The sequence below is a fragment of the Oncorhynchus clarkii genome, chromosome 19 (genome assembly GCF_045791955.1).
Source record: "Oncorhynchus clarkii lewisi isolate Uvic-CL-2024 chromosome 19, UVic_Ocla_1.0, whole genome shotgun sequence".
Taxonomy (NCBI): Eukaryota; Metazoa; Chordata; class Actinopteri; order Salmoniformes; family Salmonidae; genus Oncorhynchus; species Oncorhynchus clarkii.
Window position 1 is genome coordinate 48390181 of NC_092165.1, and position 12441 is coordinate 48402621.

The 12441-nt window shown below is 44.4% G+C and overlaps 1 protein-coding gene across 2 annotated transcripts in view; it reads right to left on the bottom strand.

Moving 5' to 3' along the window:
* Positions 1–12441, bottom strand: part of LOC139375330 (collagen alpha-1(XII) chain-like) — an 87847-nt gene that overhangs the window by 57397 nt on the left and 18009 nt on the right. For both annotated transcript variants that reach the window (XM_071117011.1, XM_071117012.1), the window contains exons 14-21: positions 8397–8666; positions 6506–6772; positions 6009–6201; positions 5678–5799; positions 3494–3643; positions 3203–3322; positions 2676–2840; positions 2318–2464 (exon numbers count right to left, since the gene is read on the bottom strand). In XM_071117011.1, the coding sequence (XP_070973112.1) occupies positions 2318–2464; positions 2676–2840; positions 3203–3322; positions 3494–3643; positions 5678–5799; positions 6009–6201; positions 6506–6772; positions 8397–8666 (1434 nt within the window). The remainder of the gene's footprint in view (positions 1–2317; positions 2465–2675; positions 2841–3202; positions 3323–3493; positions 3644–5677; positions 5800–6008; positions 6202–6505; positions 6773–8396; positions 8667–12441) is intronic.

Genomic DNA, 12441 nt, shown 5'->3' on the forward strand with positions numbered 1-12441 from the left:
TTGGATATTTCAAACTTTTTTAACAAATCAAAAACTGAAAAATTGGGCGTGCAAAATTATTCAGCCCCTTTACTTTCAGTGCAGCAAACTCTCTCCAGAAGTTCAGTGAGGATCTCTGAATGTTCCAATGTTGACCTAAATGACTAATGATAATAAATACAATCCACCTGTGTGTAATCAAGTCTCCGTATAAATGCACCTGCACTGTGATAGTCTCAGAGGTCCGTTAAAAGCGCAGAGAGCATCATGAAGAACAAGGAACACACCAGGCAGGTCCGAGATACTGTTGTGAAGAAGTTTAAAGCCGGATTTGGATACAAAAAGATTTCCCAAGCTTTAAACATCCCAAGGAGCACTGTGCAAGCGATAATATTGAAATGGAAGGAGTATCAGACCACTGCAAATCTACCAAGACCTGGCCGTCCCTCTAAACTTTCAGCTCATACAAGGAGAAGACTGATCAGAGATGCAGCCAAGAGGCCCATGATCACTCTGGATGAACTGCAGAGATCTACAGCTGAGGTGGGAGACTCTGTCCATAGGACAACAATCAGTCAGTCGTATATTACACAAATCTGGCCTTTATGGAAGAGTGGCAAGAAGAAAGCCATTTCTTAAAGATATCCATAAAAAGTGTTGTTTAAAGTTTGCCACAAGCCACCTGGGAGACACACCAAACATGTGGAAGAAGGTGCTCTGGTCACATGAAACCAAAATAGAACTTTTTGGCAACAATGCAAAACGTTATGTTTGGCGTAAAAGCAACACAGCTCATCACCCTGAACACACCATCCCCACTGTCAAACATGGTGGTGGCAGCATCATGGTTTGGACCTGCTTTTCTTCAGCAGGGACAGGGAAGATGGTTAAAATTGATGGGAAGATGGATGGAGCCAAATACAGGACCATTCTGGAAGAAAACCTGATGGAGTCTGCAAAAGACCTGAGACTGGGACGGAGATTTGTCTTCCAACAAGACAATGATCCAAAACATAAAGCAAAATCTACAATGGAATGGTTCAAAAATAAACATATCCAGGTGTTAGAATGGCCAAGTCAAAGTCCAGACCTGAATCCAATCGAGAATCTGTGGAAAGAACTGAAAACTGCTGTTCATAAATGCTCTCCATCCAACCTCACTGAGCTCGAGCTGTTTTGCAAGGAGAAATGGGAAAAAATTTCAGTCTCTCGATGTGCAAAACTGATAGAGACATACCCCAAGCGACTTACAGCTGTAATCGCAGCAAAAGGTGGCGCTACAAAGTATTAACTTAAGGGGGCTGAATAATTTTGCACGCCCAATTTTTCAGTTTTTGATTTGTTAAAAAAGTTTGAAATATCCAATAAATGTCGTTCCACTTCATGATTGTGTCCCACTTGTTGTTGATTCTTCACAAAAAGTTTTATATCTTTACAGTTTTATATCTTTATGTTTGAAGCCTGAAATGTGGCAAAAGGTCGCAAAGTTCAAGGGGGCCAAATACTTTCGCAAGGCACTGTATGTACCTGTACATATCTAACTCAACTACTTGGTACTCCTGCACATGGACTCGGTACTGGTACCCCGTGTATGTAGCCAAGTTATCATAACTAATTGTGTATTTACTAAGCTTTTATTATTACATGTTTTACTTTTCTGTTATTTCTCTATTTTCTCTCTGCATTGTTGGGAAGGACCCCTATTTAAGAATTTCACTGTTAGTCTACACCTGTTGTTTACCAAGCATTTGAGTTGTCTTTCACAGATTTGGACACAGCTCCCTAGCAGAAAATCCAGTTGACAGACAGACAAAGACTCTTTACTCCAGACGGCTGCACGTCATGTCTAAGCCTTTTCAAAAAAACATAGTATCCAGTTCCAGCTCATTAATTTGTTTAAGGAGCAGACTATTTCTAATTTCAGAGAGGATAAAATAGAGCATTGGGGGAAAGAGGACTAGATTCTATATTATTTCCAGTGGTAAGCTGGCATTCAGCTCCTTGTGTAGTCTCCTCTGGTGCTCCAGACTTGCAACTCTATTGAGGGTCTCTCTTAGCCATGACCTAAACCCTGTTTACATAACTACAGCCTCACACAGATCGAGATCGTCGCCCGTATTCACAAAGAGTCTCAAAGATCTAGGATCAGCTCTCCCCTCTTATTCATTATGAAATCAAAGGCAAAACTGATCCTAGATCAACACTCCCGCTCTGGAACATTTTGTGAATATAAGCCTTAGCACTAGTATTAAGACTAAGGGGTTTAACCTGCATAGCCAATAAGACTGCCACCTTATTAACAGTCACGACAAGGAGTTTAATGGAAGGCTGAAGGTACCTGGTCCCTTGACACTGTTACAGAGGTTGTCAGTCAGGTCGTCCACTATGTCCAGCAGAAAGGAGAAGTCAGCCACGTTGTACATGTGGATCTCCTCCGGGTCAGAGGCGATGGACCTCAGCTCATTCTCGTCAGCGTTCTTCACACCTAGGAGGAGTCAACAAGGGACAACTGTCAAGTCAGCTATCCCGTCTTAGAGCAATTATTCTAGGGCAACTCGAGCATTCACACGCCACTTCAAGACGACAAAGATAACTGTCATTATTCAAGTTGAGATGGATACAAGGAGTGTCAGATGTCCTATCAAGTCAAAATAGAAGAAAGGGAAAAGTTCCCAGTGAAGATGGCAGAGACTCACCGATGGCATACAACTCAATGCCCTGGTCACGCAGGTTCTGGGAGTTGGCAATGATGTCATCCTGAGACTTGCCATCAGTGACCAGCACTCCGATCTTACGAGCGTTGGGTCTCATCCCAACATTCTCCTTGAAATTGTTCTGGAGGATGTAGTTCAGAGCCAAACCTGCAACGAAGACAGAAACATTTATTTACCACACTGATATATACGGTTTAATAATTTCTCTGAGGCCTTTCCAACAAGGCTAAACAGACTGCAGATTATTATAAAATACGTTGTGAGCCTATTAGGAACAACAAAGTTTTATTTGCATAATGGAGCATACAATTGAGTTCAGTTCCCTTCACTCTCTGGCTATCACACAAACAGCTCAGCTGCCAAGAATCAAAGCAGTGGCACAGTTTCCATTGTGAAGTTTACGAACTGGAACCTTCTTCAGTAGCCAATACAAGCACGAACATGATAGAGTTAACAGTATAAAACAGTAATGTCTGCATGAGGTTATAGATATAGATTAAGTGCAGTACCAGTGAGTGTGTTGCCTCCTTTGTAGGGCAGGTTGGCTACAGCCTCCAACAGGGAAGCCCTGGTCCTGTGGGCATTCAGGTGCCACTCAGTCTTAGGGTCACCACTGTACTGGGCCAGACCTGGGAGAAACACACAGAGAGCCTCTGTCAGATCAGATGCCATGTAAATCTACACAACACTATAACACCTACAGAATTACTGGAGAGTGGAGCTACAATAGTGTTATCTACAGCAGGGAGCAGGAATGCTCATATCCTGTGAGACCTTAGGCACACTGAGGTTCAACCTACCGATCTGGACCCTGTCAGGGCTGATGTCAAAAACTCCCACCATGCGAGAGATGAAGGAGCGAATGGTTTTGAAGTTCAGACGGCCGATACTCCAGGAGCCATCGATCAGCAGGACTATATCAGCCCGGGCTTTGGTCTTACACACCACATCTGAGGGGTCAGAGGTTACAGGTCAGAGACACAGAACAGAACAGTGATGGGCTCTAGTTATTATAATGCAGTTTCCGTTATATTACAGGTGAAGTTATGAGGGCAGACATGTCATGGAGATGGCTCAGAGGTGTTTAATAATGCATGGGTGTGAAGAGAGGTGAAGGAGTAGGAAAGAAAAGAGGTCATTGACATTACATTGTTGACATTGATTCACAGTACATCACACACACTTCCCAAACAGAAAAAAAACACATATTTCTCTTTAAAAGCAAGCAGTAAAAACACTTTCTATTCCATTTTTAGGGTTACAAGTTATTTTCATCATACACATTTCATTTCCAGGTGCCGATATAATTATTATCTTCTTTTCTTCCAACAAGTTGAGACTGTTCTGTCTCTCTCTCTGTCCGAGGAGTGTTCTTCACTGGCCACTGCTCAGCCTCTCCCGGGGAACAACAAAAAGAAGCTCTCCTGACATGATATACGAGGGTCTCCTTGGTGAGAGATACTGTGCATTCCTCACTGGCACAGCTCTCACTGTTTTCCAGACACCTGTGGGATGAGAAGAAGGCCTCGTCCCCAGTCCGTTAAGACTGCAGACGCAGCAGCCGCACACAGACATTGTGCAATCTGCCACTGTCTGCAATTGAAAACAGGTTACATGATGTTTGATTTACAGACTAGTCTTTCCTTCCCCATGCGGCCCACAGATTAATAGATGTCCCGCGGAGTGTGACTGAACCGTGTGTCGTTCGGATTACAGGCTGTTTTAGTTAGCTACACAGTCGTAACAAAGACAATTATCTAAGGCTATCGGGCGAGACTACAAGGGGAAGATTTATCGGCCACGGCAGATGTTTGTCCTTTGACTGCAATATGCATTTCACCAAATAAATAAATTCACATCCAGTCTCTGTTTATGGCACTGTAAATTCAATGTTTTGTTTACTTGTGCGTTACAGCACAAATGTATCTGTGACTCAAAGAACGGTTATCTATAATTTACAGGAAAAAACACTTTGAATGTGGAAAAGGAGACAAATTTCCATTACTGTCTGGTGTAAAATATCTTCAGAGTTGAGGGAGGCTGTTGAACGGATTACTTCAGACCCAATCCCTCTCTCCTCACTCCCTTCTTAATCTCACTCCTCCAGGATTGTGGATGGGGGGACTGAATTGAGGAGTACTGGGTAAGGAGAAAGGTGGAAATGGGGTGTAGAAGGGTTGTTCTGTCCCATTTATTAAATTATATTATTGTGGGTGGGTGGCTGCCTGACTGACTGGCTGACTGGCTGACTGGGTCTTGTCACTGTATCTGCTCCATATTAGAGGAGGCCTTCCAGTCAGCTGAGTGTCAGACTGGCCTCTCTGGAGTCTTCCATCAAACACATAACATTTTCCTCCTTCTCTCTCTTTCCTCTCCTCTCCTGTCACTCACTGCCCTGCACCACGCCACGTGCTCACACCCGGTAGGTTGTAAAACACTGGTAATTGCAAACAGCTTCACCTTTTTTCAATTCTACTGCTCTTAGCTGCCGCAGGATCCAGAAAAAGAAAGAGGAACCCAAAGTGATGAAAAAAGCGAGCAGCCAACAGATGGAACAGTCGTTAAATCTGTTATTTGGTGAGACAATTAGCTTTGAGGAAAGGCATTTAGGGCAACTCATCTGTTTTTATGGGGAGAGGGATTAAAAATGTATACCCACACTTTGGCCTTAAGTATCATGAGGGAGATTAATAAAACAATTTAAAAAATCCTATAGGTCATTAGGGTTGTTGGGTTCTTTGAGGAAAATGTGTTATTTCGCCTTTGCCTCTAAAATGGATCACAGCTTTTTATATATACGATTCCTGAATACAAATATTTACCTTACGCATGACCCTTTACTTTTTAACATGGCTGCCGTGCCCACGGTTGTTGATTGGCTGTGCATAAGATCAATTCTTTCCAGTGTAGTCTCATGTGTAGTGCTGTGTTGCTGTTGCCGGCTGTGATTATTCATGTAGGAGGGGTTTGAGAGTAGGCATTACCTCCATCATATGGTGGTGGTTCAGGGGCATCAAAGAGAGTAGTCTTTTCCTCTCCATCCAACGGCTGGCTCTCTCCTCCCTCAAACATCCCAAACACACTCACTGTGTACTTGGTACCAGCCCTGTGAGACAAACTTAAATCAGTTACACTTCATTCATCTCAACAGGTTTGTCAGTTTGTCTGAGAGATATGACTGAGAGACTGACACAACAAATTGCTGAACTAATGAAAATGCGTCATAGCTCAAACTACAGTACCTGTGCAAAGTAATACATTACATGTGACAGTCCATCTGATATACTTTACATTCCAGTCCAATGATAAGCCTACCTGAGCTCCTCCAGAACCACAGTGTTGTCATAGGGTCCGACCAGCAGCTCTCCCAGGTCTATATCATTCCCAATGGGGTGGAAGGTGACCTTGTAGCCCTTGACCTCCCCTGGAGCGGGGTCCCAGGTCACTCTGAAACTGGTCCTAGCAGGCTCGGAGGTCTGCAAGTTTCTAGGGGCTTTGTACGGTGACACTGGAACAGAGAAAATTAAGATTTGATATAAACAGATGAATATAAAGTGGAAGTAAAATGTGGCTAAACTATTACAATTACTAGTAAAATCCTAGTACTTAGCTGCCTATTTGGAGATCCATTCTCTCCTGGGCTATCCTACTACAAGCATCTGTTTCATGCAAGATTTAGTTGTTGATGATGATAAGTACTTGATATGAGTCTGCATAACCCTCCAGTGACTAACTACTGTACAAGACTCCCCTAACCTAACGTAAACATCACAGAGCACAGTTCAGTTGTGGTTAATGATAAACCAACGTACGTGTGGTTCCTACTCCTTGCCTTGCTTTTCCTTCTCCCTGCTTGTACACAGGCAGCACTGTGATGTCGTAGGTGGTCATGGGCGTTAAGCGTCTCAAGATGGTGTTGGTGGTCCCAGCGGGCACCTTGGTGGCCAGCTGTCGCCCTCCCGACGCCGGCTTGTATGTCACCCGGTAGTTGACAACATTCCCGGGTGCAGGCTGCCATGTCACCTTCATGCTCTTCTCCGTCTCCTCGGAAACGACGACAACTTTTCCGACTGCAGACACTGGGAGCACAAATGAAAGAAAATGAATGATTGATGGATTGATTTTGGTATCATGCTGCGAGTTAGAGCAGAAAGTAGAATTGGAAGGCATGCCAAATTGCTGCCTACATTTCAAAATGGTACGAAGCCATGGCTTCTTCTGGGCAATCTAAACATTGACACGGTTGGATACCTCCAAGGTTTTCACGGCGATATCTGTTCAGTTTCCATATGCTTGTGAACACAAATCCATCCAAACATAGTTTTATTTTCCAGTCAAACCATACACTGACCAGACTCTGCTTTACTAGATTGTGTTGAGGTGGTGGGTTGTACCCACTGTGTGTTTTATCTTTCCATACTATGACCCCAGTGTGTTTTTGGTGCAGGAAGGACAAGTGTGAATTGCCAAAACCCCTAAACGAGCTCAGGAAAATATTCAGACAGCTAGACTTCAGAGAGAGGCGTTTTATGGACGGAAAAAAGCAGCCTGTCCAAGTTTTCACTGCGTGGTTTGATCCAAATGGACCTGTCCTGTTAGCAGAGACAGAGAGAGAGAGACAGAGAGAGGGCTGGTGGTTCTGGTGGAGGAACCCGCAGGGCTAGTGATCATAGATATAAACCATACGAGCCTCCGGAGGTGCCTCAAGGTTGTTTTCGGTGTAAATTGCACCTGTCCTGCTTTCCAGAATCAATAAACAAAACGATGGAGAGACACATTTTCCATTAGCACATTTTGTCTCGCTAACCAGCGGATGAATTCCCCAATCGGGGCGAGTTTCCGTCAATGTGCTTTTCTCATTTCAGTGGGTCGCTGTATTGTGAGGAGAGGTCAAGCACTGTCTACTCCTGTGTCTATCCCAATCCACAATCTCCCCTGATAACTGGGGGCAGGTGTGGCGCATTACGTCATGGCCATATACGTACATAACATACACGTGCACATGCTTGCACAAGCATGCACCAACGCACGCAGTCACACACGTCACCCTGATTACAAAAGCATCTCGTTGGCTGTTCAGATGGATCAGGTGAATGCCAGCAGCATTGACGTTATCTCCAAGCTCAAAGAATGAGCCGGAAATGTCACCGTATCTCACTTTTTCCACATCATGCGCCCAAGAATGGGGCTGAAGTTTCCTGCATAACTCTAAAGCCTGGGTCACTGCTTTCAACAGTCAGGGTGACAGGACTGAAGTTGTTTCATTTCTTTTTATCTACTCCTGGATTATAAAGACTATGAAAGCTTGACGCTCATGGTGTATTTACGAAAATAAGGTCTGTTCCCAAATCCAATCTCTTCAAGGGCTCAAACCATCTTGACACACTCTTTAATGTCATCAGACAAATATGACCCACTCTGGATCTCCTATTCGTTCCAGGTGCTTTATATAGGCTCGTTCCAGTTATATAGATAGATTTTCTGAGGTCATGGGGTATTTTTATATCCTACATCTATATATTTTTTTCAGCTCTGTGGTAAACTGTGGACGAAAATCTTCTCAGGCAGACAGAGAGGATGAGTGAAAGAGAAAGAGAGCGAGAGAGAGATTGAATGAGAGAAACAGACACAGAGAGACAGAGAGAGAGGGTTCCACAGTAAGTCTGAGTATGGTGGAAACATTAGGGAGGAGAAGTGACTTACCATCTGTGGTCTCAGCACCCACGAGCGGCTCCCCCTCTCTCCTGTCGTAGGTTGCGTAGACAGAGACCTGGTAGCGCGTCTCTGGAGTGAGCCCGTCCAGCACTGTGGCCGTTACATCTCCAGGGACTGACTTCTCCCCTGTCTCCTCCGTGTACAACGACTTCCACTTCAACCAGTAGGAGCGCACATTACCAAGCGCTGCCGTCCAGGAGACAGCAAAGCTGGTTTCCGTGACATCTTTGGTAACCAGGTCTTTAGGGGAGCCAAAGACTGTGAGGGGAAAAAGGACAGAGGAAGCTGGGAAACATCTCACATACCAGTGTTAGTACAGAGTCTGTATCAAATGGACCAAAACAGTTTGTGTTAGGTCTGCTAGTTGATATGGCAGTTTGTCTCACTCTGGATGCAGATAGTGTGGGCGAGTGTATTCTAGTGAGCAGGAGGAATTCGCTGGTATAGTGATAAACCACCAACGATTTATCTGTCTCCGTTTAACCCCTCAAGGTCTTTTTGAAACAAGTGATTTACTTTGTTCATAATCAGAGGGATCGGAAAAAGCTCTGCAAAACCAATCACTGGATTCCAGCACTCAGCTCAGTGTCTTGCTCACAGCACTTTCATTTTCCATCGAAAGAGAAGAAACTTGATCCGTTAAAGTGTGTTTGTTACAATTGCAGATGCAGAGAGAGAGAGAGAGAGAGAGAGAGAGAGAGAGAGGGAGAGAGAGAGAGAGAGAGAGAGAGAGAGAGAGAGAGCTGATCCAAATATGAGGAGTAATGAATTCAACAAGGAAATGAATGGAGAATTCCAGATTTTGGAGGGCCTGTCAAGGATAATATTCTGTGGCCCCTCTAGAAGCCAAGTCCCCTCCATCCAGGGAGCAGCGAGCTGCTGCCAAGCGCTGAGGAGAGAGACCACTGACTTTCCCGGCTGTGCTGCTGCACAAGAGGGACCGGATCACACGATAATGACTTCTGCAGACAATGACCCACTTTTCATCAGTACTCTGAGCACAGCACACTCACAGGGGCCAAACGCTGAAGCACATACATGCAACACATGGAATACAGACGGACACAGCTAGCTGCCTCCATTTTGAAGTAAGCTCAGTTGGAATTAGCAAAACATGCATTTGAAACCAACAATGTAAGCAAAACTTAGATTTGTAAATGGACAATCTCTCCCAGCCTCTGTGCAATGACGAAAAGCATTGAAGAAGCATTGAAGAAGGAGCCATTAACAAAGGATGAGCTATTACACATTTTAATCATCACAATGGCAAATACGGTTGTCGGCATAATCCCCTAAATCTCGAAAAAGAAAAATAAGGAAACACATCTGACAAACATAATGGGTCTAGATCACTGAGACACAGAGTCTAATCTGTATACTTCACTAAGTGATGTATAGGAGTAGACCAGCCAGGGGCTTCCTGTAACCAAGGCATGTTTGTTGATGTAGCTAACCTTCAAATCGTCGGCCAAAAGCCGTGTTGGTTTGGGCTCGAATTGGATATGTGGATATATATCAATATGTGTCAAGAGGATGAGTCAGATGCCAGGAAAAGTACACTGTGTGTGCTGCCTGCTATGAGGCTGAGCCTTCATAAAAAGCTCACCCTATCAGCTCACATATGGACACAAACATCGCTCTTATCAATGTAACTTAACAGCATGCATTTACTGCATTCATACAGTACATGAGTTCTTGTCTAACAAACAGCATACAGGCAATGCTTATTATTGAGCCCACAGTCAAAGAAGAAACACCACTGGAAATGGAGACTTCAATTTACAGATAAACAGTTTAGCCAAGTCTCATTTGAGAACCGCTCTTTGGAGAGTGCTATCCAGAATCCTTGTGACATCCCTACCCTAAACCCTACCGTTAGTCTAACTTTAACCATGACTCTTACCTAACCTTAACCTTAACCCTTACCTTAACCATTTTAAATGTCAACTTCCAATGGGGTAGGGACGCCCCAAGGATGCTCGATAGCAAGGGCACTCTCCAGATGGCAAAGAGAATCCATCAAACTCACTGCACTTCTATTTACACTTCCCTCATTTAACTGCCCTGGAGCCTGGTCCACCTAGGCTCTGTGTAGGGCCAGACCATGATGAAGACACATGGTTCACCTGCATGCAAGGGGCTCTGCCCTGCTCTGCCCTTTCGCCTCAAAGGACCTTCAGTCAGGAGGAAAAACAGTGTCTCCTGGCTCCGCTAAGTCACTGAGCCTGGCAAAGCACTACCCAGCCAGGAGCCCAGTTTCCAAAGGGATCGTCATGAAAGGAAATCAAAGCAAACCGTTTTGAATTAACCTGGTTTCACGCCACACTCTGTGGCCCATTAAATGCTTACTACTGAAAAGCTCAGCTCTTATGCCCACGAACAAACATTCACTCAAAAGGAACCTTGCAAACATTGCATATGATTGTCTACAGCCACTTGCACACAACCTAGCTAGCTATACCTGCATGACAGCAGTTTGTGATTTGTATAGTGTAATGATATGTACACCAAACTGCACCTTTAGAGTTTTATCGAAAACATATTTTTGTCCCATGACCCAAAATAGAAGTAGAAGTATGGCTTGGTGTCAGTGGCGTGGGTTATCTCTGGTCTTTCTCTCTCCATGCTCTTTGGCCTCTCCCTGGACTGGGAGGAGGTGGACAGACAGCCAGTTCTCTGCTGGAGGAACCAGCCAGCACTCAACTGCTCACAGCTTTGAAGTAGCTGCTAAGTAACACCTAACACATGTTGGGAAAGACTTCCTGCTTTAATACATATAAGGATCACATTTAAAATATGAATCCCAGACATTTAACTCAGCCCCCCTTTCTCTGAATTAGTTAATGAAGCCAATCTTTAGTGGTCAGGAATCAGGATGTGGTTGGCTGAACATACAAGATAGATTGGCCACTGTCTGCCACAGGGCGCACTATTGTCTCCAATAGCCAGTTAGGTTACCTCACACAGTGGGTACCTGGAAGCCAGTGGCACCGTAAACAATGAGATCAGTGTTGGCCTGTTGTCCTGACGTCAAGCTGTGCTGCTGTAACCAGACCCAAGCTTTGTCATGGAGCACAGAAAGGAGCCCAGACAAAGGTTCTACTCCGGTGGGACGCCAGGTCTGATGAGTCAGCAAATCTGACCATGTCATGGAAACTGAGCATCTGACTTCTGACCATGTCATGGAAACTGAGCATCTGACTTCTGACCATGCTCTGGCTGGAGGTCCAGATACGGACAAAGGAGGTCAGCTTGATTGTCAAAGAGAAGGGAGCCCCAGGCAAAAGTGTCAAATTAAAATATGCGCCGAATACAACAAGTAGGATACAGTGAAATGCTTATTTACAAGCCCATTCCCAACAGTGCAGAGTTTAAAAAATAAGACACAAATTTGCTAAAAAAAAAAGGAAATATTAACACAATAACGAGGCTATATATAAGGAGTACCAGTACTGAGTCAATGTGCAGGGGTACTGGGTAATTGAGGTAATACTGTATGTACATGTGCTTGTGGTTAGGGGTAAAATTGACTAGGCAATCAGGATATATGATTAACAGAGTAACAACAGCATATGTGAAGTGTGTGTGTGTGTGTGTGTGTGTGTGTGTGTGTGTGTGTGTGTGTGTGTGTGTGTGTGTGTGTGTGTGTGTGTGTGTGTGTGTGTGTGTGTGTGTGGTGTGTGTGTGTGTGTGTGTGTGTGTGTGTGTGTGTGTGTGTGTGTAGTGTGGGTAGAGTCTAGTGGGTCTGAACAGAGCCAGTGCCAGGGAGTCAATGTAATAAATAAATAATAAAGGGGTCAATGTAAAAAGTCTGACTAGCCATTTGATGAACTATTCAACAGTCTTATGGCTTGGGGGTATTAGCTGTTCAGGTGCCTTTTGGTGTCAGACGTGGCGCTCGGATACTGCTTGCTGTGCAGAAGGAACGGACTATGACTTGGGTGGCTGGAGTCTTTGACAATTTTTAGGAGACTTTCTCTGACACTGCCTGGTATAGAGGTCCTGGATGGCAGGGAGTTTTGCCCCAGTGATA